Source organism: Carassius gibelio, chromosome B22 (genome assembly GCF_023724105.1).
Source record: "Carassius gibelio isolate Cgi1373 ecotype wild population from Czech Republic chromosome B22, carGib1.2-hapl.c, whole genome shotgun sequence".
Classification (NCBI taxonomy): domain Eukaryota; kingdom Metazoa; phylum Chordata; class Actinopteri; order Cypriniformes; family Cyprinidae; genus Carassius; species Carassius gibelio.
This window is the reverse complement of record NC_068417.1, coordinates 3,640,704-3,668,527: the sequence shown is the minus strand read 5'-3', so window position 1 is coordinate 3,668,527 and position 27,824 is coordinate 3,640,704. Positions and strand designations below refer to the sequence as shown.

The window sequence follows — 27,824 nt, the reverse complement described above, 5'->3', positions numbered from 1 at the left end:
TTCTATTTTTCTGCCCTTTTTAATTATTTCGTTTATAAATTAATAAAAAAAATTAAGAAAACTAGTCATAAAGTGTACAATAAAATCCTTATATTATAGTCACATTGCACTTGAATCAAGTTAAAGGTGTAATCTGCTGATTATCCTGCAGGTGACTGCATAAATCTGTCTTCTTAGGATGCACTTTGGGCTTAACGATTCAGAGCACCCGTAGATCTACAATGATTTTTAAGTGCTACTTAAGTTACGATGCTTTTGGGAAACAAACTGTAATAAGATCAGTCGTACGATAATTTTTTTTAAACTTCTTAGGCTCACAAAGCTTTTGGGAAACGCGACCCTGTTTAGTTAGCTACAGAAGAAACACATCATGTTATTATAAAACACATTGTTCCATAGTTATTTCTACTCCAATATGTAGTTCAACTTCTACAACTTCTGCTATTAAGGAGATGTACTCTTGCATAACCTCAATGCATAAATGATTAACCTCCAGATTCTCCACATCAAAACACTTCTCCAGATAATAGAGCAGCACTTATAAATGTTTAACTCATCGCCATTAATGATATAAACCTGTTATTCGTTTACATATTTTATTAAGCAATCTGAATCAATGCAATCTTAATATATATGCAGTGTATTTACTGTTCATCTAAAATAATTGGTGTGTGTGTATATATATATATAATTTAACAAACGTATTACATGTGTCTAACTCTGATTTAATTTCTTTCTCTTGTAGGTTAAATGATTGTGGCTTAACAAACAAAAGCTGTCCAGCTATGGCTTCAGTTCTTGTATCAGATACCAATCTGAAAGAGCTGAACATGAACAATAATAATCTGCAGGATTATGGAGTTAAGATGCTCTGCACTGGATTGAAAAATATTAATTGCAAATTACAGATACTGAGGTAAATTTTGTGACAATCCGTAGTGTTTGGTAAGAAGATCTATCTTTTAACAAGGACCTAGATTATTTGCCACATAATTGAGGACAGAACCGCTTCACCTCAGGGAAATTTGCAACATGAACTCTACATTACACATTCTCTAATTTCTCTACAACTCTACATTCTCTCTCTCTCTCTCTCTACTGTATAGAAATAAATATATTTAAATAAATTGATGCATGTAGAAGACGCTTTTATCCAAAGCGACTTAGTGCATTTAGGCTAACTTTTTTTTTTTTTTACACCTAACATTATATATAAAGTATGTTATTATGTAAAGTATAATATTAAAGACTATAATATAATACAATTTTGTATTGTGTTATAGTAATTATATCCAAGTTGTCTGTCTGGAACGCAGCATTAGGTTAATGCCAATAAACGATAGTTTACTACAATTAAGATCCATTCTATAAGATGACATTTCAGCACTTAACAAACGGACAGCGACTCCTTAGTATCACTTAAATCACAGCTTCGTGCAACTGTGTTAAGTGCATTGTTAGGAAACGCACGTGAAACAAAGAACGCTCATAAAATTACTCATAGAAAACGCTCTTAAGCTCTAAGATCAATCATTATATGGAAACCTGGCCCAGGACTGCACAATTAATCAAAATAAACTCTAAATTGTGATATTGGGTAATGCAGTTATCAAATCACAAAAGGCTGCATTTTAAGTTAGAAGAGCAGAAGATCTGAATGGCTATTAAATAAAATAAAAAAAAGGAAGTTGAGCTAGTTATTTTGAGTTTATAACATAAATTTATAAAGTTCACCTAGTTTTGTGTTCATCTAATTTCCAATAGATTTCACCAGATTTATACAACAAAGTGTTTATAATATATACCTGTTATGAACTAAACACAGAAATTTAAAGGTCATTGTTCAGATTTCCACCAAAATAAAAGCCTGAGGGCCTAACATTTGAAAGTAAAGAAATTAAGATGTAATAATTACAATAATCTATCATTCAATCCTTCAAAATTGAAATCCTCCTTCAAGCTGCTTGTTCAAGAACATTCTATGACTGATCCCTGAACCAAGCAGAAGTATATTTGGATGTGTTATTTGGGATGACTGTCCTGCAGGAAGTCCATTGATCATCTGTGTCTCTAGGAACTTTTAATGTATTGGAAATATTCATATAGCCTTAGACTTTCTAAAGTAATACAGTTATTTATACTCTATAGCTTCTCTATATCTGTTGCGAGATCTCTGTTGACTTTGCCATTTTTGCTACAATCTCTGAGGGGTTGAATAATTTTGTTGTAGTTTGTTTACCAATATATAACTTTACCCAGCTTTACTGTGAAAAGAGTCCATTCAGGTCAAAATCCTGTAGTGCATCTTTTTATTTCCTTCATTCTAGACCATGTACTTGTGTGGCAATCTGTGTTATAATGAAGAATAACATCTTTTTCTAAAAGACTTTCAGACTGCAGTATCACTGAAGAAGGTTATAAAGCTCTGTCTTCAGCTCTGAGATCAAACCCTTCACACCTGATAGAGCTGGATCTCACAGGCAATGATCCTGGAGAATCAGGAGTGAAGCAGCTCAGTGATTTACTACAGGATCCAAACTGTAAACTTAAGACACTGAGGTGAGACCTGATGAAATAATGTCACGTAAGTTATAAACGTGAATTATTTATATTATATATTAGTTATTTCACTAATTTAGTCAGGTGTACAATTTGTTGCATCAAAAATGTTGAAAATGATCAAACATGAAAGATCAGATGCTGCAGCTGCTGTTGTTTTGATGATAAATGTCAGCACAGTTTAGTTGTGTTATAAGTTACAGGTTAATCAGACATTTTGGGTCAATGCTGGTGTTCAGTAGTTTGGAGCTTTGATAGTTAACATTTATGATTGTGTGTGGACCTTTCTCATGAAAAATATTCAGTGTGTTTTATTATGCTGATTGTTTAACTGTCACTGAATGCACTGCACATTTATATCCATCAAGCTCAGATTCACAACACTGTAGATCACTGATCTAGAATAGAGAACTGGATTGATCATGACATCATGAAAGTGAAGCTGCCATATTGGTAATCCGTAGTGTGTGTAAACGTTCTATTAAATTAATAAGAAATTGTATGATTTTAAAGAGAATCATCAGATAAGTCAGCGTTTTTAAATCTGAAGTATCTCTGTACATTCTTACAATGTAAACACTCATTGCTTATTAAAAAGCTACGTTCATTACAGTAGCAAACATCATGAACATGATAAACATCAGACAGACACAACCAGTGCCAGCCCGAACGCTTGTAGGGCCCTAGGCGAGATAAAAAAAATTGAGCCCACTGGTGTAAAAACAGTGAGAAGAGAGCACAAAAAATACAATTTCAATATTTAAGTGTATACATTTTTATTACCTGTAACAAACTCAACATGTAATACATGTGTAAAAATATTTAATCAAACTTAAATAAGTTTGCAAGTACTGCAAAGTATTGTAAAATATTGTAAATGAAAGTGCAAGTGTGTTTGAGAAACACAAATAATTTAAATATTATAAAAATAAAGGATACATAAACAAAATAAAATAAAATAAACAAAATACAAATCAATTCTATATTTTAAAAAAATATATATAAGGGAACAGATTGGACATGACACAGAATCTCAAGTTATGTGAACTATTTTTTTGTATGTAAGCAAACATGTTAATTGTGCTTCCATTCTGGTAAATAAAACTTTTAGCACTTTATAACTGAGAAATGCTGCTTTGGCTGTTCAAAGGTTTAAATGACACAGCCTCACATATTTCATGGTTGATACTCAGAACAGCAAGTCCTGATAAGTGCTCCTGGGCCATTGTGGATCTCAGAAATGTTTTGATTAATTTGAGCTTTGAAAAGCTTCTTTCTGCACTGACTACAGTAACAGGCAAGGTCAAAGCAATTTGAAGAGATTGGGGTAGGATCAGCGGATGGCCCTTAACCCCTTACTAGTAACCCCCCTTTTTTGGCATGGAGACCGAAATTACATTCCCAAAATAAAAAGGTTTCTGCTCATGATTCTTTCTGACTAGATACATAATCAACCTTTGTTCACAAAGCTGACACTTTAAAGTTTACTGTTCAGGAATCAGAATCACTCAGACTGTTATGATAATAGAGATATATAAGCTCAAACATAAAAACAAAAATAAAAATATTAAAAACATAGGTTTTAAATGTATTTTAAAAATTGTTAATGTAGGAAATGGGTTTGAAAACATAGTGTAGCTAAGGCCACAAGTCTTCCAAAACTTCATAAAAAATGTCATAATCGAATCTGTAAAACTGAATTTTATGAAATATCTTCTAAGGCCATGTCATGTGTGTTTTTAGAGAAGGTTAATCAGATTGATTTATGGCCTTTGTCATCCCTGTAAGATCTCCCATGTAAACTCTTCTGTGTATTTTGTGTGTGTGTTGGCTTTGCAAAACTCCCCATTCATGATTCTATTGTTCTCACCAAACAAGTCTTTCACACCTCCGCCAGGTATGACACATTATCCGCATTATTCTTTTAACATTATTCTTTTGTTTTTATTCCACCTTTATTAGCATTGATTGTGGTTTTTCAGGCTTTACAAAGCAACAAAGCAGCGATCTCACTTCAGTCTCTCTTTGCATTTAGCCCTTATTTATCAAAAGTCTTACTATAAAAATACAACAAAACATTTTCTTACGACCTTACGTGAATTATTGAGACAAAAATGCATTATGAAGAAGAAAAGCACCTGCTATTAGTAGCATTGTAGCTAACGTTAGCATCAAGCTACATCAGACAATTTATGAAATTATTAGTACACTTTTACTCAAAACTCACTTTAAACCCCGATCGAGTGTTTATAATAACTTCCTTTAGCGATCAGGTGTGGAATTTGGTCGTTTACTGTTGTAAAAATTTATTATTTGTAGCCTTTTTCATCGTTGCACAAGTTAGCGTTTCCCATGTACATTTTCGATTTTTTTTTTTTTTTATAAAAACACCCCAGATCTCAAGAAAATCTCATACCAAGCTTTACTATCGTAATCGCGGGTTTATTATTTGGATATTTCGTGTGTACAGAGGTGTTTCAGTGTTGTTTTGCCCAGATAACTATCAGGAAGTGTTTAGGAAGCATGTGACATGATAGCTGTGTCCAAATTCAGGGTCTGCATCCTCCTTAGGATCCTTCCTACACGGTTGAAGGAGGATAGGTCCTCCGACCACCGCAAAAACCGGAAGTCGGTGTTTGTGAATTTGGACAACCTACCCTTCTTTCAGTTCCCTCCCTTACCCGTTGCTCATATCCTGTCGCCTACCAACCGTGACAGCACGAAGCAAGATGCGGGTGAAGAGCTCATCGTTCTCTCCCCGGAGCTTTATAAACACTTCTGTCTGCTCTTTCGTCCTTAGAAGCGTTAAAAACAGCTTCAATCACTAACAAATAAGCTGTGTGTAAGGGGATATTCACACAGGCAGTAAGTAAGAAGCTAGTTTACGAAAGTAAACTTTTTTTTTTTTTTACATATACACGTACAAATGTAAAAAAAAAAAATGCTTAACGCTAAAACAAAATGCCTAACTAGAAAACCACTGAAATATATATTTTTGAAAAGCCAGTTTTTAAAAAACATAGAAAATAATACTCCTCCCCCACTCCGCTACCGCTCGCTTCGTCCTGCCGAAAAGAATTATGGGATAGGTAGGACACGAAAGGATCCACCACACCCATCCTTCCAATTCGGGGAAAAGGAGGACGCATTTGTGGGCCACATTTGAAGGATCCTACGAATTTGGACAGCCTTCGTCGCGGCGCTGTGATGTTACATCCTTCAAATGAGTCCTCCGAAGGATGTAGACCCTGAATTTGGACACAGCGGATGTGGCGGTGTCCATATATGACACTCTAAGATTGACACTGGGAAGGCCCAATCGGAGTCTGAGTGACACACCGCACAAGCTGACAGCACTGCGCACACACACACAGATCGCTGGGGGAGGCTGGTTATCATCAGATCGTGTAAATCCGTGGAAAATGAATAGAAATGACGATTCTGTCTGAAGAAATATGAAGTAAACCTCAGTAAATATATCCATATATCTCCACGGATATTCATCTTTGGTCCATAAATCCTTATTGACGCTGTTCAGTGAGTCTATGTGAACACAAATAAACCGCTGCTGACGTGACTGAATGTGAGTGAGTGGTGAATTTCTATTCAAAATGTGGCATAATACGGATTTATTATTTTGCACTTCTGACATAAATCACTAAATATCTGTCACTGCAACAATGTTTTATCAAAATATTGGTCAAATATCGAAACTAGAGTCTTTAAACTTTCAATTGATGCACAGTTTGTCCAGATGAAGTAAGACAGTGATGTTTAATGTGCTGTGAAAGTGAAACAATAATAAACTGGGGCCGTCGGCGATGTTTGCACGTAAAGGGGTTAAATATACAAATAACAAATTAATGGATAACGTAATGATTGATTTCAATGCAGTAATGTTTCTACAATATTGTATAATATAAAATGAATACAACCAGTGTGTTATATCAGAGTGCCAACTAAAAAAAATATATATTCTTTACCAGGAGTGCTATGAATAATTCCAGATGTAGCAGCATCAAATGTCTCTGCAGCTGTAGGTACACTTAGAAATTTCAGCATATACCCTGGTACATAAATTAAGCCAGAAAACACTAATTTAAAAAATAAAGTATATAAATATGACATATACAAATAAAGCATGAATCAAAAGCATTTATTGTAAATGCATAACATACAAATATGCATACATAACTAGAAATACATAGTTTTTTTTTTTTTTTTTATCAACAAAACTTTGCATTAGATATTGGACAGTGGGTTAAATTTGAATTTGGAAAGAGGAGGAGACCTTTACTTTGAGCCTGCTTTTCTTCATCTGCTTTTCTCTTCTTTCTTTTTTTGCGGCTCCGGGAAGATATTGTTTGGATGCCATTTTAATTTCAAATTAAAATAGCATCAATGTGCATTGCATAAATTAGAAATACGTCGATCAAAAATAGCAACCAGACTTATGACGTTATATAACTTTAGACTTATTTAAGACACTTTCTCGTATATATGGAAAGGAATTTACAGAGATATGTGGCTAAGTGGAAAAGTGTGGAATCTGTACTAGGAATACATTACGACATTCTAGTTCACCCAATAGCCTATCGCGGGAGGTGTTCTGCTAAATGGAGTGTGGTGTTGCTGTGTATGTTTCTAATATTTTCCGCTTTTATTTAGACCGTTTTATTATTTATTATTATTATTATTATTATTATTATTATTATTATTATCGTTTTCAGCTATTTGTCATGTATGAATTATTCAGAGATTTTCTTTTAATAAAATGTTTTGTATTTTGCTCACCGTCATTGTTAAATTTATCATGTTTAATGGGGTCTTTGCATTATAAAAGTATTATAATTGACACATGACCACTCATACTATATGTGTGGACATTTGAAAAAATCAAACAACTAAAAATGCGTGACATCATTCGCGGGGCCCTCAAATTAAAGAGGGGCCCAAGGCGACTGCCTGTATTGCCTGTTGGACGGGCCGGCACTGGACACGACCTCAACATATAAAACATGACAAAGTGCTCATTCTGAAATCCAAAAAAGATTTATGCTTTCTATACACGTTTACCTTTATTCGCCTTGAACAGTTATTCATTATTTATATAATTGTTATAGTGTTTTTATTCATACAGTAGCTGCTAACTGCGAATGTTTCAACAATGATTTCATTAACAGCATTCATTTTGAAGCAGGTAATGATTTAAATAGTGGTTAAATTATTATTAATTTAGCATACAACATTTTACATGGAAACAGTAGCTAATGCTATTAAACATATGCGTGATCTTGGAGAGGCTGAAATAGATGTTGCTCAATCAGGACATTAAAAATATACACATCAAAATTTATTCAGAGAAATAGCTGAATACAGACAGTACGGACATGAAGCTTTATTTCAAGATGGTCAATTAAGTTTTTAATTTCAGTATAGAGCAATTTTAAAAGAAGCTATTGTAATATTCATTGTATATTCAAATCAATTTCTGATTATAATAGGTTCATATTTAATAATTCCTGAATAATTACATACATAAAGAAGTAGGCTATAGTTTGTGTTGGATCAGTTACCCGTGTCATCAGTGCGCAACAGACACACACACCTAAATGGATTCAATATATCCTTATCCTGCCCAAAAAGACCATAAACATTGCAGATAACATGAAGTAAATATGGATTTACATACAACACAAAAAATAATACTGTTTGACTGATTTGCTTCAAATCGGGTGATTTTAGGTCAGTGGTTTGCATTTGACTCAATGGTGCTCTCTGCTGGTAGAGAATAGTAAGACGGCTGATCAAACACTTCTGTTGGCTTCACTGCCTTTTGGCAGTTTAGAATGTGATGAGTGATCCAGTCATATATAGATCAGTGCTGTAGATCTACTACAGTAGATATATTACAGGCCACAAACATGTGATGTGTGTAAGGAGAGGATCAATGATAACACACACACACACACCTGTCTGAACCTGCAGAATTACTGTCACATCAACACAGACATCAGTTAAATAAAACTATCCAGAGATGGTCTGAACCCAGATCATGTTCCTGTTAGTGGATCAGCAGTCCAACGTGTTGTGTGTAAACATAACATAGAGGCGGAGGCAGGCAAAGGCTCATTTAAAAAGGGGGATATTTCTTAAAGGTTTACTCTGAACCAAAGAGAGAGGAAAGGTTACACTTAAAACCGTTGATTTAGCCCCTGGTCCAGTTTTTCCCTTTTGTTTGCCAGTAAAAGTCCTGTGCTTGCTTCCATCGTCACAACAGCATTTATACCACACAGCTCATTAGGAACAGGTGTAAGAAATTGGCACCTAATAACAAAAGAGAATAACAAAAAACTCTTGGCCACTAGGGGGCAGCCATAATTAGTACAAGCCATTACTTAAACGAAATAAACTTCATGAACAAGTAACACAGTGTCTGGTGAATTCTGCTACATAATAATAGGAAGAACCAGCATCAAAATATCAACTAAATATATCACTATGAATGCTTAGCTGTCACAAGCTAGTTGTCTCTTTGCTAACTTTCCTCATCTCCTGCTTAAAAGCCAGAAAGATCTTCAGATGCTTGAGAATCATGATCTAGTGAGCTTTTGCCCCTGATTTTCTTTGAAATAATTTACTTTTATCTTGCACATTGAGTTGATTCCAGCTTCATCTTCTCTTCTGCAGGTTTTTGGGTCCTGCTGCGGATGAAGGCTGTCAGTATGTGACTGGAATTGTGGGTAAAAACCCGTTACTTCTGAGAGAGCTGGATCTGAGTGGACATGAACTAAGAGACACAGGAGTGAATCAGATCTCTGCTCTACTGCAGGATAAACACTGTAGACTCAACACACTGAAGTGAGTATTTCATTGTTACAAGGACACTTTTAAATTATTGCTTTATGTGTCTTGTATAAGAGATTGCTGACTAAAAAAACATATGTGACTTTTGTAAAGTGGCTATCATCATCATCATCATCATCATCATCATCATCATCCCCACCACCAGCGTTTGTCAACTGTCAGCTAAAACATCCTGGTAAATATTCAGATTAAAACTGAAGTGTTTTCTCTTTCTGCAGTCTGAAGAACAACTGTATCACAGAAGGAGGTTGTCATGTTCTGGCTGCAGCTCTAAATTCAAACCCTTCAAATCTGACAGAGCTGAATCTGAGTGAGAATAAACTAGGAAACCCAGGAATGAAGATCATCTTGACTCGGTTTGAAAATGGACAGTGCAGACTGGAAAAGCTGAAGTAAGTATTTTAAAAGTGTATCCCGTTAATAACCCAGACTCTAGTGACCCACCACAGTTTCGTAAATGTGAAAGTATTTTACACTTCTCATCAGGACATCTAAATAAGCTTGACATTGTGATATGAGTTATTGCAGTCACAAAAGGCTACATTTTAATTAAAAACACATGCGTAAGAGGGAAGTGCATTTACAAGTGAGCAGATCATGATTTAGTGTCAATAAATATTGTTCTTGAACCAGTAACCTTCAACATTTAGCATCAGCACACTGGAGAAGAAGCACCATGACTTTAAAATGTATATCTATTTTATTTGATGTGCGTTCAAACACTGGTGTCATCACTCAATCTCTCAGTGGCTATTAACTACAACACAACTCACATAGTTTCCCATTAAAAAATGTACTGGGGCAGTCATGGCCTAACGGTTAGAGAGTTGGACTTGTAACCCAAAGGTTGCGGGTTCGAGTCTCAGATCTGGCAGGAATTGTCTGTAGGGTGAGTGAATAACCAGCGCTCTTTTCCACCCTCAATACCACGACTGAGATAAGACACTTGAGCAAGATCTGAACCCCCAACTGCTCTCTGGGCACTGCTGCATATACTGCCCAATAGTGGTGGAAATTATGATTCTTTTAAGAGATTTGTTCATTTTCAGTTCGTTCACCAAAATGATTCGTTCAGATTCGTTCACTGATTTGTTCAGTGACCATTTCATCGTGATACACAAAATATGCCAGCAAATGGCGAAAAAGAGTGTCTTATGTGTTATGTCTTAAGTCAACGAACGTATTCACTTGTTACAAAATCTGATCTGGCTGTATTAAAATGTGTACATAATCGCATTCAATATATAAAGTCTAAGTTGTTCAGATGAACAAAGCACAAGGTTTTCTTGCATAATTAGCATTTTAATTGTTTGGTCAGACAGTTCTTATATTACATATTTACATTCATAAATCGGGGATTAAACGTCTAGTTATGTTCTGTATGCTAAATATGAAAACAAGCGTATGTGCACAGTACCTATAACTGCGCTTTGCATTTTGAGAGATTGACATGCTAAATTGCCAACTGACCCGGTTTACTCTCATTTCGCTCTCGAATGAGATAAGCTATGTGCCAGTTCATTTCATTCACGAACGACATGTACTAAATCATTCAGCTCATTCACCAATGACATAGGTATCAGATCAGTCATTTAATTTGCGAACGACATGTGTACCAGTTCAGTCATTTCGTTCACGAACGATAAGACCTCTAGATCTCGTTCAGACTCGTATGAAACGCGTTCAGTGAAGGGCATATTCAGTTCCCTACATTCAACAAATCACATGCTCCGTTACATCTCATACTCGAAGGCTATTGGCTCGAGGTTGATTAATGGAGAAACCCCACAGAAAAATGTGTATTTTACCCCCCCAGAATGAAATTTTTACTGTGGAACCCCCCTTGAAACATAATTGTGCTAGTATTGAGTAGCAATTGGGTGGGTTTTGTTGCAAAAACCCAACAATCCTGCATCACCTACACACACACTTGTTAATTTAAGACCTCGATTTGGCTCTTTTTTTTAAAGGATAACCGTGAGTTCAGTAAACCGATGTTTGTGAGGAAAAAGCTGATCACTTTATCAACTGACAGCCTCTCCGTTAATCTTTAACATGTTTACCACTAAACATTCATTTTGGAATGAGCTATATTTGGAAATAAAAACTAAATAAATGCTGTTTTAGAAGTAAGTAATTAAGAATTGTTTGAGTTTTTTGTTTATTTGTATCTCCAAACAAAATTTTCCTGTCGTAAAACTGAAAGCATTCAATAATTCAGAATAATATTTAATATGAAATATATTTTAATCGAAGATGTGGCTTTGGTAATTTTATCTCTTAAATCTCTTGATCTATTTCTAATATTTTTGTTGTGGCTAGTAGAAGTTCTGAATTGCAGTTGATCTAAGAAAATGTTGGTGAGCGAGTTATTTTAAGGTCTTAACGTGAATTCACTAAATTTACGTTCCTGTGATTTCCTTTTTTTTGGCAGATGATGTTAACAGAATTCATCAGATTTGTACAAAAAAAAGTGTTCCTAAACCTGTTGTGAACTAAACACAGAAGCTTAAAGGTCACTGTTCAGTTTTCCACCAAAATAAAAGTCTGAGAACATTTGAAAGTAAAGAAATTGGGAACGCGTTGTAAGTATGGTTTAGGCTTAAGAACTGTACTTTAAAATGTAAAATATTGTAATAATCAAATTAAAATAATAATTTCACAGTGTGATTATGCAAATCTCATATTGGTGGATAAAAGTGACATGACATACAGCCAAGTATGGTGATCCTTACTCAGAATTGAGTATACTCATATAGAATGCTCTGCATTTAAACCCATCAAAAGTGCACACATACACGCACAGCAGTGAACACACACACACCATGAACACACACCCGGAGCAGTGGGCATCATTTATGCTGCGGCGCCCGGGGAGCTGTTGGGGGTTCGGTGCCTTGCTCAAAGGCACCTCAGTCGTGATATTGCCGGCACGAGACTCAAACACACAACCCTAGGGTTAGGAGTCAAACTCTCTAACCACTAGGCCACGACTTCCCCACAAAGTATGTGTCAGAAGTGGGATTAGTAGCTAAAGCAGCTATTTGTGTAATTGTATATGTTAATTAGTTCTCTCTTCTACAGGTTAAACTGCATCAGTATTACAGGTGAAGGTTGTGCTGCTCTGGCATCAGCGTTGAATTCAAACCTCAGAGAGCTGGATCTGAGCAGGAATCAAATAGGAGACTCTGGAGTGGCAGAAATCTCCAGTCTGCTGAGAAATTCACAGACACTACAGATACTCAGGTCTGAATTAGATCAATCTAAACATGAATCAATGTAAAGCTCCAGCTGTTCTGTAAACTGGTGCTGTGTCACAAGGAATGGGTCCGTAATGTGAAATTGGTTTGTTGGTGTAGATACATTTATAAAATATTGACAAACAGATTGATTTTTGAGGTGATGGGAAATGTTTATATCATAATAGTGTATTAAATGTTTTAAATGTGATTTTATTTAGTCTTTCTGAAGACTTTCAGATTGCAGTATCACTGAAGAAGGTTATAATAAAGTTGCATAACTCTGTTATAAAAAAAAAATCTTAAATCAAAAATATTACATTATATTGACTATGACTTTTAATATGCATCAGCATTTTTTATTTTACCCTGGATCTTCAGAAAAGCTTGTATTGGTAAAGTACTGCAGTCTCTGAGGGACTGAGTAATTTTGATTGCAACTGAAGGATATAATTGTGGGAAATTAAAATGCAAGAATTGCAGTTTACATTCACCAATATATAACTTTATCCAGATTTACTGTGAACAGAGTCCATTCAGGTCAAAATCCTGTAATGCATCTTTATTTCTTCATTCTAGAACATGTACTTGTGTGACAATCTGTATTATAATGAAGAATAACATCTTTTCTAATAGACTTTCAGACTGCAGTATCAGTGAAGAAGGTTATAAAGCTCTGTCTTCAGCTCTGAGATCAAACCCTTCACACCTGATAGAGCTGGATCTCACAGGAAATGATCCTGGAGAATCAGGAGTGAAGCTGCTCAGTGATTTACTACAGGATCCAAACTGTCAACTCAAAGCACTGAGGTGAGACCTGATGAAATAATGCTAAATAAGTTATACTCATGTGAATTTTATATATATATATATATATCTTATTTAGTAAGGTATAAAATTTGTTGCATCAAAAATGATCAAACATGAAAGATCAGATGCTGCTGTTGTTTTGATGATAAATGTCAGCACAGTTTAGTTGTGTTAAAAGTTACAGGTTAATCAGACAGTTTGGGTCACTGCTGGTGTTCAGTAGTTTGGAGCTTCGATAGTTAACATTTATGATTGTGTTATTGTGGACCTTTCTCATGAAAAATATTCAGTGTGTTTTATTATGCTGATTGTTTAACTGTCACTGAATGCACTGCACATTAATATCCATCAAGCTGTAGATCACTGATCTAGAATAGAGAACTGGATTGCTCATGATCTCATGAAAGTGAAGCTGCCATATTGGTAATCCCTAGTGTGTGTGTAAATGTTTTATTAAATTAATAAGAAATTGTATGATTTTAATGAGAAAACAACAGATAAGTCAGCGTTTTTAAATCTGAAGTATCTCTGTAAATTCTTACAACATAAACACTCATTACTTATTAAAAAGCTAAGTTCATTACAGTAGCGAACATCATGAACATGATAAACATCAGACAGACACGACCTCATCATATAACAAATGACAAAGTGCTCATTCTGAAATCTGATTTATGGTTTGTATACACGTATACCTTTATTCGCCTTGAACAGTTATTCATTGTTTATATAATTCTGTTATAGTGTTTTTATTCTTACAGTAGCTGCTAGATGCAAATGTTTCAACAAGAATTTCGTTAACATCATTCATTTTGAAGCAGGTAATGATTTAAATGGTGGTTAAATTTATTATTAATTTAGCATACAACATTTTACATGGAAACAGTAGCTAATGCTAGCAAACATATGCGTGATCTTGGAGAGGCTGAAATAGATGTTGCTCAATCAGGACATTAAAAATATACACATCAAAATTTATTCAGAGAAATAGCTGAATAAAGACAGTACGGACATGAAGCTTTATTTCAAGATGGTCAATTAAGTTTTTAATTTCAGTATAGGGCGATTTTTAACAGAAGCTATTGTATATTCAAATCAATTTCTGATACTAATAGGTCCATATTTAATAATTCCTGAATAATTACGTACATAGAAATAGGCTATAGTTTGTGTTGGCATGTATACCTGTGTCATCAGTGCGCAGCAGGCACACACACCTAAACAGTTTAAATATATCCTTATCCTGCCCAGGAAAACCATAAACATTGCAGATAACATGAAGTAAATATGAATTTACATACAACATAAAAAATAATCCAGTTTGACTGATTTGCATCAAATCGGGTGATTGTAGGTCAGTGGTTTGCTTGTGACTCAATGGTGCTCTCTGCTGGTAGAGAATAGTAAGACGGCTGATCAAACACTTCTGTTGGCTTCACTGCCTTTTGGCAGTTTAGAATGTGATGAGTGATCCAGTCATATATAGATCAGTGCTGTAGATCTACTACAGTAGATATATTACAGGCCACAAACATGTGATGTGTGTAAGGAGAGGATCAATGATAACACACACACACACATACACACACACACCTGTCTGAACCTGCAGTTCCTCTCATAATGAGCAGAATTACTGTTGCATCAACACATACATCAGTTAAATAAAACTATCCAGAGATGGTCTGAACCCAGATCATGTTCTTTTTAGTGGATCAGCAGTCCACCGTGTTACGTGTGTAAACATAAAAGAGGTCCAGTTTTCCCTTTTGTTTGCCAGCAAGAGTCCCGTGCTTGCTTCCAGCGTCACAATAGCATTCATACCAATCTGCTCATTAGAAACCGGTGCAAGAAATTTGCACATACAGTAATAACAAAAGAGAGTAACAAAAAACTCTTGGCCACTAGGGGGCAGCCATAATTAGTATAAGCCATTACTTAAACGAAATAAACTTCATGAACATGTAACACAGTGTGTGGGGAATTCTGCTACATAATAATAGGAAGAGCCAGCATCAAAATATCAACTAAATATATCACTATGAATGCTTAGCTGTCACAAGCTAGTTGTCTCTTTGCTACTGTAACTTTCCTCATCTCCTGCTTAAAAGCCAGAAAGATCTTCAGATGCTTGAGAATCATGAACTAGTGAGCTTTTGTCCCTGATTTTCTTTGAAATAATTTACTTTTATCTTGCACATTGAGTTGATTCCAGCTTCATCTTCTCTTCTGCAGGTTTTTGGGTCCTGCTGCTGATGAAGGCTGTCAGTATGTGTCTGGAATTGTGGGTAAAAACCCGTTACTCCTGAGAGAGCTGTATCTGAGTGGACATGAACTAGGAGACACAGGAGTGAATCAGATCTCTGCTCTACTGCAGGATAAACACTGTACACTCAACACACTGAAGTGAGCATTTCATTGTTACAAGGACACTTTTAAATTCTTGCTGCTGGGTGATTTTTATGTGTCTTCGTCATCATCACCAGTGTTTGCCATCTGTCAGCTAAAACATAATGGTAAATATTCAGATGAAAACTGAAGTGTTTTCTCTTTATGCAGTCTGAAGAACAACTGTATCACAGAAGGAGGTTGTCATGTTCTGGCTGCAGCTCTAAATTCAAACCCTTCAAATCTGACAGAGCTGGATCTGAGTGAGAATAAACTAGGAAACCCAGGAATGAAGATCATCTTGACTCTGTTTGAAAATGGACAGTGTAGACTGGAAAAGCTGAGGTAAGTATTTTAAAAGTGTATCCCATTAATTACCCAGACTCTAGTGACCCACCACAGTTTAATAAATGTGAAAGTATTTTACACTTCTCATTGGGACTGCAAAATTAATCAAAATAAACTTGAATTTGTGATATGGGTCAGTGGCTATTAACTACAACACAACTCACATAGTTTCCCATTATATTACATTAGCAGTCATTTGGGACAAATGCTAGTGTGTACTGATTTCACTCTCAGCTGGAAGATTGACTGCTTAATTTTTCCATCAACTTTATACAAGCTAAACTGATGCCACTTCGTTCATTCTTTTAAGTGAACTTTTGCCTGTGCACTAGTGATCAGATTCACTGTTGAAGCTTGAACATCAGAATCGAGTACAGATGACACATCCGGTGTGTAACGTCTGTGAGATATCTGAGTCACAGCGCTTGTCTCTGGAGCTGCTGGAGACAAGGCCTTGATTTATTAATAAAATATTGACAAATTGATTATTTTTGATTATTATAAGCTTCTGTCATCTCTCTACTACAGTCTCGGCCCATTCCACGCCTGAAAAAGCTTCCAGATCACTGATAGTCTTTGGTTTTTACATTGCCACAGCTTTCTTTTAAATTCAACCAGATATTTTCATTGAAAACTTAATCTGGAGACTGAACAGCCCACTCAAGTACATTCTATGGCTGATCCCTGAACCAAGCAGAAGTAGATTTGGATGATGTACTTTGGTATGACTGGCCTGCAGGAAAGTCCATTGATCATCAGCTTCAGTCTTTGCACCAAAGGCATCACAATTCTTGTCAAAATGGCCTGATACTTCAAAGAATCCATGGTGTCCTTCATACAGTCATGATTTCCACTTCCTGCTACAGTAAAGCAACCCCATAACAGGACTGATCCACCTCCAAGTTTGAGGATTGAGATGGTGTTGTTCTGCTTATGAGCTTTGCATTTTTTTGCAGAAGACATCCTGCTGATCCATGGGTCCAAAAAGTACAAGTTTGGTCACATCACTCCATAAAACATTCTTCCAGAGCTCCACAAGTCTACACAAATGAATTTTAGCAAGTTCAAGTTGGTTTTGATCAAGAGTGGTATTTATCAAGATGTCTCAACATGAAGGCTGTACTTTTCTAGTGTTCTTCTTACACACTGCATTAAAATGGTTTTCCTTCTTTCATCGGGTCATCTTGCAAGTCTTTGGCTGTACATTGCAGGTTTTTCTCAGTTGCTCTGATTAAACATTTTATGATATTGTGCTTTTTGTTCAACACCTTCAAAGGTTTTCTGGTACAACACACTTTAAGCATGGGAATATGGCTGAGGGCTGTGTCTCTGGGAACTTTTAATGTCTTGGAAATCTTCATATAGCCTTAAGGCCCATTCACACCAAGAACGATAACTATAAAGGTAACTTTAAAGATAACAAAATTAGCGTCCACACATGTGAACGATATTGTTTGTGTATTCTAAGTGGATGCGCGTCTGCTGCTTTAAATTCTCGAGCTCATTGCAGCAGGATTGATTCTGATTGGTTGGCAATGTTTTTATTGTTTAAAAGAAAAAAAAAATCGTTCTGAAAGAGATTCCAACGATATCGTTCCTCTGTGCTTTTATCGTTATCTTTATAGTTATCGTGCTTTGTGTGAACGGGCCTTTAGACTGTCTAATTATTTATTATCTGTAGCATCTCCAGAGGTGTCAAGTAACGAAGTACAAATACTTTGTTACTGTACTTAAGTAGAAATTTGGGATATCTATACTTGACTAATTATTTTTCAGCCGACTTTTTACTTCTACTCCTTACATTTTAAAAATAGCTTCGTTAGTGCTATTTCATTTCGGCTTGTTTTCATTCCGGCTTGTCATCATTCAAAAAAAGAAAAAAAAAACCTATCCAGATAAATCGCGCCATCCGGATGGAGTGAACTTGATTGTGGTTGGATGAGAAGTATAAACATATACCATGCCGACACCCTATTGGTTTGTACGCGATCCATCGCACCTGCACATGACACAAATCACATCACACTACAGCAAGGACAAAGCCAGTGTTGGGTTCGTTTATCAAAAAATATATTTCTTAAAAGTAGGGTTGGGTATAGAACCGGTATCCGATCGCCTCGGAGTCAGTCCGCTTAAATTTCAAATGAAACCGGCGTCAGACCGGTCTCCTCCCGTCTTTCAGCGCGCTCTTCAATCCGCAGACCGCGGCGGAGCAGCGTGAGCTCAAACAGAGACAGAGGACACAAGGTGTGTGTTTATCGATAGATTGTTAGAATCCGTATCTTTGCAGTTCTTTGTCATAAATACAGTTTACAAAAGGTCATGAAGAAGCAGTCGGTTTCTCATCTACTGTAAAGTTTTCGCTTGTCACCGCTCATCACACCACAGCCGTTTCCTCCAGCGACAACCTAGCCCTTAACAAATATGAACGAACACATACTTTAATTACACTTATTTAAATATACTTAATTTAATCAAACTTACTTTATACATATAGCCTACTGTGCAAAAGTCTTAGGCACGTTAGTATTTTCACTTAAAAGAATGGTGTTCGGCTATTTATACATTTTGCTGTAGTGTGTCAGTATAAAATATCAGTTTACCTTTCCAAACATTCATTTCGACGTTGTCAAACTGCTATCAATCAAGAAGGTATCAGGATTAGGAGTTATTTTTCATTTTTAGTTTTTGATTAATCACTTGGATTAATCATTAATTTTGACAGCACTATAATGTAATTGTTACTAAGCCTGCACTAATGGTCTTTTCCATTGCCCTCGCAGATTCCTGCAACTAAGCGTGGATGTACATTTACATTCCATTAAAAGTTATTGATGACATGCCTCTGAAGTTTGACTTTTTGCACCATAACAATACTTATAGGCCGTACAACTAGTCGTCATATCTCTAGCTCTTTAATGTATTTGCATTGTACTAAAATGCGTTCATTTTCAATGGGCATTTATGCGGCTGAAACAGGTTGCCTAGTGCATCCCAAATTTTTAAACATGAACATTTTAATATAACATTATAGTCATTATGGCCTATGGCCTTTAGAAAAATGTTCTTTTTAGGAGGAGGGGTAGTGAACAATAGCCCCCTGTGGCACGGCCCAAGCTTTTTTTCTTAATGGCATTTTTTTCCCCTTACATTACTTTTACTTTTATACTTTAAGTAGTTTTTTAAACCAGTACTTTTACACTTTTACTTGAGTCAAAAGCTTGAGTTGATACTTCAACTTCTACAAAAGTCTTTTTAAACCCTAGTATCTATACTTCTACTTGAGTAATGAATGTGAATACTTTTGACACCACTGAGCATCTCTATAGCATTTGTGAGATCTCTGTTGACTTTGCAATTTGCTTTGAGACTATTTTATCTGCCACCATGCAAATAAGTGATAAATTGTGATGAATTTTTTGTCATTAATCACTTACCCCCATGTCGTTCCAAACCCGTAAAAGCTTTGTTCATCTTTGGAACACAATTGAAAATATTTTGGATGAAAACCGGGAGTATTGTGACTGTCCCAAAGACTGCCAAGTAAAACCGCAATGTTGAATAGGGGTTGAATAATTATGATAAAGCTCTGTTATTAAAATCTTATAACTCAAATATATTGCATTATATATTGACTCACTTTAAGTATGACAATGAACTTTTATAGATTTTATAGATTTTTAGTTGATCCTGGATCTTCAGAAAAACTTGTATTTGTAAAGTGCTACAGTCTCTGAGGGGTTGAGTAATTTTGATTGCAGCTGTAGGTTATAATTGTGGAAAATTAAAACTGCAAAAATTAAAAATTGCATTTGATGTAGTTTGCGTTCACCAATATATAACTTTACCCAGCTTTACTGTGAAAAGAGTCCACTCAGGTCAAATTCCTGTAGTGCATCTTTTTATTTTCTCCATTCTAGAACATGTACTTGTGTGACAATCTGTGTTATAAGGAAGAATAACATCTTACTAACATAGAATAAAGAATATTTAATTAAAACAGTTTGTATGTCCATCCCTTTCACAGTGTTTCAGAATCAGATGTTATTTATTTCTGAAATGAAGTAACACCGTAAACTCAACACACTGACTATGTTTTTTTTCCCATTGTTACAAGGACACTTTTTAATTCTTGCTTTATGTGTATAAGAGATTGCTCACTGAAAAACCATAAGTGACTTTTATATATGACTATCATCATCATCACCAGTATTTGTCAGCTAAAACATACTGGTAAATATTCAGATTAAAGCTGAAGTGTTTTCTCTTTCTGCAGTCTGAAGAACAACTGTATCACAGAAGGAGGTTGTCATGTTCTGGCTGCAGCTCTAAATTCAAACCCTTCACGTCTGACAGAGCTGGATCTGAGTGAGAATAAACTAGGAAACCCAGGGATGAAGATCATCTTGACTCTGTTTGAAAATGAACAGTGTAGACTGGAAAAGCTGAAGTAAGTATTTTAAAAGTGTATCCCATTAATTACCCAGACTCTAGTGACCCACCACAGTTTAATAAATGTGAAAGTATTTTACACTTATCAGGACTGCACAATTAATCTAAATAAGCTTGATATTGTGATACAAGTTATTGTGGTCACAAAAGGCTGCATTTTGATTAAAACACATGCTTAAGAGCGAAGTGCATTTACATGTGAGCAGATCATGAGTTAGTTTTATTCATTCTGGTTCTTCAACCAGTAACCTCCTACATTAAGCATCAGCACACTGGAGAAGAAGCACTGTCTTTAAAATTCATATCTATTGTTTTCTGTGTGTGTTCAAACACTGGTGGCATCACTCAAAATCTGTCAGTGGCTATTAACTACAACACAACTCGCAAAGTTTCCCATTAAAAAAATGTACTGGGGGGCAGTCATGGCCTAACGGTTAGAGAGTTGGACTTGTAACCCAACCCAAAGGTTGCGGGTTCGAGTCTCAGATCTGGCAGGAATTGTCTGTAGGGTGAGTGAATAACCAGCGCTCTCTTCCACCCTCAATACCACGACTGAGATGAGACACCTGAACAAGATCTGAACCCCCAACTGCTTTTTATTCACTTAAACATCATATGAAGTAATTGGCATCATCTGTATTAAAGAGAAATTAATGTATTTTCCGATTAGTTTGCTATAGGGTTGACCCCAAACAGGTAGGGTTTAAGTGATTTTCAAAACATTTCAGCCAGTGTATGTATGTATATGTATATATATATATATATATATATATATATTTGTGGATATATTATTTACCTGATATAAGATGCATGTGGTTTTGATTCAAGCACTTCATTGTAGCCTAGTACTATGGTGATATCTCTTCAGCACACAGTGCGAGCAGGTCAAACTACAATGCAGAATATTATTAACTATGACTGGACTGTCACACCCATACCATTATAATGAGAAGACCATTATAATAAAACGGTGAGAATTTTTAGAGTTTAGCTGCTGTGTTTCTGCACATTGTTGCGTGAAGAACGCGTCCACAAAAAGAGTTCATTAAGAGCCACGCAGACAATGTTCATTTGCATCCGGGCTCTTTTTGCAGATAGCCTTTAAGTCCTAATATTAATGTTATGTTGTATAAGTAACAAAGTGTATTCTACATGAAATTATGAGTTTAATCCCATTGATTAAAAACTTGCTATCAAATGCTCACTCTACTGGTCATCTTCAGCACGCAGCTCTAAACAGAAATGCAGAACACTAGGGTTTCGCTGACGTTTAGTGTTAACTATCGTTCAATCAAAACATAAAAACATTATTTACCCCATTTGTATCTGTGAGGCATCTGTTACACATTTTCCCTGTGTGTTAACATCAGTAATTATGGCTTTCGGATGCCGGAAAATATTGTAATCGGATTTTATAATTCGTTGGCTGTCCCTTTAAAATCACGCTTTATCGCTTTGCTTTGAATGCACTTGCGCATTGCAAGTCCTGCTTGAGAAGAGTCAGTCAAACCCTCTCACTTAATGAACCCTGCAATCATCAGTCACAGTGGAAATTATTTAATTGTCTGAAATCCAATAAAATTCATCAGTCTGAAAGCATTCAGTTATTGGCCTGTATCAAACTTACGTGACATACTTGCGTTGAATTCTTTATAAGATAATTGCCGCCTATTCTAATGATGACAATAACTAATAACTATTCTAATGTGACGTGCCATAAATACGAAAGTGGTTCGCAAAAAAGAACAACAGCACAAGATAAAGTAGAATGTCAGAACAGCTAGTTAAAAAAAATCCTGAAACTAACATCATATTTTAACGCCATTTACAGGTTGGTTGTGATATACTGGCAGGCTGGCAGCAGTAGCTAGATATGATAGTCTATCAAAATAATTAACTCCTTGATAGTGATACCCAAGTGAAAAAGTACACTTCCATAATGTACTTAAAGTTCTATTTTTTTTGTGCACTTTATACTCTTTACTTTTATTTACTTTATATACTAAAAATTCTTCTCTAGTACTTCCTACGATAATCTTAAGAACATCTAAGTATACTCAACTGCTATTTTGAGACACCTGGAATATGAACTAAAATTAGCTTTTAATTTACTGTCTGTGTTTTAAAAAAAAAAAAAAAGTATATTAAAAGCACATTTTAGTTCCTATTCATGGTGTCTTTAAGTACATTATGGAAGTGTAAACTATAGATATGGATGTTTTTAATGGCATTTATTCACGTAAAATAAAAGGGTTTGTGATTAAGAAGAGTGAGTTAAATTGAAAATGATTCCATGACAAATACATTTTAACAAGTCACTTGTTGCCACCTGGTGGGGTAACGTCTAATAGATACAAACGGCCTAACAGTTAAAGGGGTGGAACCATAACCTTTAACGATTAATTATGAAGTTTCAATGGATGAAGGCAGGGCTCAACCCTGGTCTAGTATGTAAACAGACGTTTCAATATATTGGTATTAAATGCATTTTCTGAGAATTTATATTTCACGTTTTTACTGCAAATCTTGAAATACGTTCTCTTTGGTCCATCAGTGCTTGGGTCAATGATCACATTAGAATAAAATATCTCATAATAAAATACAAAATGGACTGATTTATGAATGTATATGCATAGTTCTCATCAGTCGGAAATACAGATAAATGCTTTAATTTGTTGTATTTTTGATCCTGAAAGAAAACAGAACAACAAAAGAGCGAATCATACCGCCGACTGAGGTTGTGCTTCAAGTCGAACGCACCCATTTTAAATCCGCGAGAGGCGGATCTGTGCCAGATGTGAATGTGAATGAGCTGCACAAAGTAATTTTCAGATGCAATTTAAAAAAAAAAAACAATCCTGGATAGCCTAGATTAGACCCATATTCACAAATGTGTTAGCTATGGAATGAAATATATGATACTCCGTTTGTCAAACACATGCAAGTGGAAGTCTATTGTTGTTTATAATGATCGCGTTAGTTGAGCAGTATGCGCGACATTTTATGACACAAATTTTGAAATAGGCTTAAATCAAACACATTTTAATTCAGATTCTGTATATATATATATATATATATGGAAAACAAAAACAACGGGAAAAAAAACAGCTGGCTGATCTTTTACGTCTGTTAACTAATGACTCATGCAGCCGTTCGCGTGGTTGTGATTTTTTTAAAAGTGGAACGTAGGCCTATTTTTACGTTTGCACGTGACTGTTTTGGACCTGTGTTTCCCCTGTGTCCGACCCGACCTGCTCCAGTATCCGGCACAGTTGGATATTTTTCACTCGTTTCAGCCAAATTTGCGGGTCACCCATCGTAACCGAACCCGTGCAGGACTCTAACGCACACCCTACAGCACTGGCCCGATCGGACAAGTGACTGTTCCGTCTAGTGTCTGGAGCATCATTCACACTAGCCTCAGGCAATCGGGCAGTCCTTATTGTTGAGCCCTGGAAGGGCCACTCAAGAGGTAAAGCCCAGGGGCCCCTTATAGTATTAATGCAGCCCTGTGTATAATAATAATGTAATAATCACAGATGCCATTTGAAGCTACATGCAGATGTTTAAATGGACTAACTATGGATGAAACCTGCTATGATTATCCTACTTTTAAAGCATAAGTTGCATTTTTAACAATAGGTCTATATAATAATCACATAGGGGACATTGTATTAGACTTACAGTTAAAGAATGAAATACTATTTATACCAATAACACTTTACATTACATTTAGCCTACCTATTTTATCTCACAGTTCTTCTTGTAAATCCAAGTTTATATCTCCTAAGTTCAGACTTTATAACTTGGTTTACCTAAACAACTGTGAGTTTGGTAATTCTAAGAAAGAAAGAAAAAAATCCAGGGGCCTCATGTATAAAACTTTCTTTAGATTTCATCCTAAAAATGTACTTGCGCACAAAAGCTATATTTGGCATACACACAAAAGTTTTCAGATTTATAAAACCATGCGTATGACCATATTTAACACCGTCAAAGGTACAACACTTTATAGGAAAATATGACATGCTTACTGAAAGTGCTATTTGTATAGTACTTCACATTGCTAAAAATCATTCACTGTCTTGGTCTTGTTTTCAAATAAATGTATCAAAATTAATGTAAAAACAAAATTCTATACAATTCTTCTCAGAGAATCTTTTTAGAATCGAGTGGATCTCTTTTCCACGGGCCAAAGCAGTCTATAGTTTTAAACAAATCAAAGGTTTTAGGGTATTTAAATATTTTATAGTAGAATCAGAAATACGGTGTGTATAAATAAATGTACCTAATTGTCTGACGTGGCATCACTGACAAAATATAGAAGAAAAAAACGTGCATATCTTATCATTGGCTTCAGATTCTGTCCTTCAGTCACAATGCTATTTTCATAATGTTCTGAAGATCACTGAAGAAGTCAGCCTTTATGTTCTGATGACACATCGGTGTGTAACGTCTGTGAGATGTCTGAGTTGCAGCGCTTGTCTCTGGAGCTCCTGGAGACAAGGCCTTGATTTGGCTTTTTTAAAGGATTACAGTGGAGTTCAGTACACAGATGTTTGAGATGAAACAGCTGATCACTTTATCAATTGACAGCCTCTCCATTAATCTTTAACATGTTTACCACTAAACATTCATTTTGGAATGAGCTATATTTGGAAATAAAAACTAAATAAATGCTGTTTCATAAGAAAGTAATTAAGAATTGTTTTTATTCTGTTTATTTGTATCTCCAAACAAAAAGTCGTAAAACTGAAAGCATTCAATAATTCAGAATAATATTTAATATGAAATGTGGTTTATTCTAAGATGTGGATGTGTAAATTTCTTGATTTATTTCTGATATTTTTGTTGTGGCTAGTAGTTCTGAATTGCAGTTAATTTAAAAGAAATGCTGGTGAGCAAGTTATTTTTCGGTCATAACGTGAATTAGGAAGGTTCGCTAAATTGTATGCTCCTGTAATTTCCATATATTTTGGCAGATGATGTTAACAGATTTAATCAGATTTGTACAACAAAGTGTTTATAAACCTGTTGTGAAATAAACACAAACATAAGTTCACTGTTCAGTTTTCCACTAAAATAAAAGCCTTACATTTGAATGTAAAGAAATTAGGACAGCATTGTAAGTATGGTTTAGGCTAATGCAAAATATTGTAATAGCAAATTAAAATAATAATTTCACAGTGTGATTATCATGCAAATGTCTTATTGGTGGATAAAAGTGACGTGACATACACCCTAGTATGGTGACCCATACTCAGAATCCATGTTCTGCATTTAACCCATCCAAAGTGCAGACACACACACACACTGTAAACATACACCCGGAGCAGTGGGCATCATTTATGCTGTGGTGCCTGGGGAGCAGTTGGGGGTTCAGTGCCTTGCTCAAAGGCTCCTCGGTCATGGCATTGCCGGCTTGAGACTCAAAGCCACAACCCTAGGGTTAGGAAACAAACTCTCTAACCACTAGGCCACGACTTCCCCACAAAGTATGTGTCAGAAATGGGATTAGTAGCTAAAATTAGTAGCTAAAGCAGCTATTTGTGTAATTGTATATCTTAATTTGTTGTGTTCTCTCTTCTACAGGTTAAACTGCATCAGTATTACAGATGAAGGTTGTGCTCCTCTGGCATCAGCGTTTAATTCAAACCTCAGAGAGCTGGATCTGAGCAGCAATCAAATAGGAGACTCTGGATTGACCGAAATCTCCAGTCTGCTGAGAAATTCACAGACACTACAGATACTCAGGTCTGAATTTGATCAATCTAAACATGAATCAATGTAAAGCTCCACCTGTTCTGTAAACTGGTGCTGTGTCACAAGGAATGGGTCAGTAATGTGACATTTTTGTGCTGGTGTAGATGCATTTATAAAATATTGACAAACAAATTGATTTTTGGAGATGATTGGAAATGTTAATATCCTAATGGTGTAATAAATGTTTTTAATGTGTTGTATTTAGTCTTTCTGAAGACTTTCAGATTGCAGCATTACTGAAGAAGGTTATAATAGTTACATAATTTTGTTATTTTAAAATCTTATAACTCAAATGTTACATTATATTGACAATATCTCTTTTTTTTAATATGCATCAGCATTTTTTTATTTTATCCTGGATCTTCAGAAAAGCTTGTATTTGTAAAGTACTGAAGTCTCTGAGTGACTGAGTAAATTTGATTGCAACTGAAGGTTATAATTGTGGGAAATTAAAATGTAAGAATTGCAGATTACGTTCACCAATATATAACTACAAAAATTTCTGTAGTGCATCTTTTTATTTTCTTCATTCTAGAACATGTACTTGTATGACAATCTGTGTTATAATGAAGAATAACATATTTATCTTTGATAGACTTTCAGACTGCAGTATCACTGAAGAAGGTTATAAAGCTCTGTCTTCAGCTCTGAGATCAAATCCTTCACACCTGATAGAGCTAGATCTCACAGGAAATGATCCTGGAGAATCAGGAGTGAAGCTCCTCAGTGATTTACTACAGGATCCAAACTGTCAACTCAAGGCTCTGAGGTGAGACCTGATGAAATAATACTAAATAAGTTATACACGTGTAAATTATTTACATTATAAATATTGGTATATTATTTCTCTTAATTTAGTAAGGTATACAATTTATTGCATCAAAAATTTTCAAAATGATCAAACATGAAAGATGATATTCTGCAGCTTCTGTTGTTTTGATGATAAATGTCAGAACAGTTTAGTTGTGTTAAAAGTTACAGGTTAATCAGACATTTTGGGTCACTAGATGTGCTGGTATTCAGTATTTCAGTGCCTCGATAGTTAACTTATGATTGTTTTATTTTGGACAATTCCCATGACAAATATTCAGTGTGAGGAGTTATCCTGACTGTTTAAAAGTTATTGAATGCACTGTACATTAATTTCCATCAAGCTCAGATTCACAACACTGTAGATCACTGATCTAGAATAGAGAACTGGATTGATCATTACGTCATGAAAGTGAAGCCGCCATATTGGTAAACCCTTGTGTGTGTGTGTGTGTGTGTGTGTGTGTGTAAATGTTCTATTGAAATAATAAGAAATTGTATGATTTTAATGAGACATCACATAAGTCAGTGTTTTTAAATCTGAAGTATCCCTTTACATTCTTACAATGCAAACACTCAAGGGAATTTCCC

General features: G+C 35.4%; 1 protein-coding gene across 1 annotated transcript in view; it reads left to right on the top strand.

Annotated features, from left to right (window-relative positions):
• Positions 1-27,824, top strand: part of LOC127987559 (uncharacterized) — a 1,718,354-nt gene that overhangs the window by 59,345 nt on the left and 1,631,185 nt on the right. Inside the window, exons 11-20 of the mRNA XM_052589927.1 lie at positions 2,386-2,559; positions 9,250-9,420; positions 9,645-9,818; positions 12,511-12,672; positions 13,302-13,475; positions 15,708-15,878; positions 16,032-16,205; positions 20,485-20,658; positions 26,253-26,414; positions 27,019-27,192. Of these exons, the coding sequence (XP_052445887.1) occupies positions 2,386-2,559; positions 9,250-9,420; positions 9,645-9,818; positions 12,511-12,672; positions 13,302-13,475; positions 15,708-15,878; positions 16,032-16,205; positions 20,485-20,658; positions 26,253-26,414; positions 27,019-27,192 (1,710 nt within the window). The remainder of the gene's footprint in view (positions 1-2,385; positions 2,560-9,249; positions 9,421-9,644; positions 9,819-12,510; positions 12,673-13,301; positions 13,476-15,707; positions 15,879-16,031; positions 16,206-20,484; positions 20,659-26,252; positions 26,415-27,018; positions 27,193-27,824) is intronic.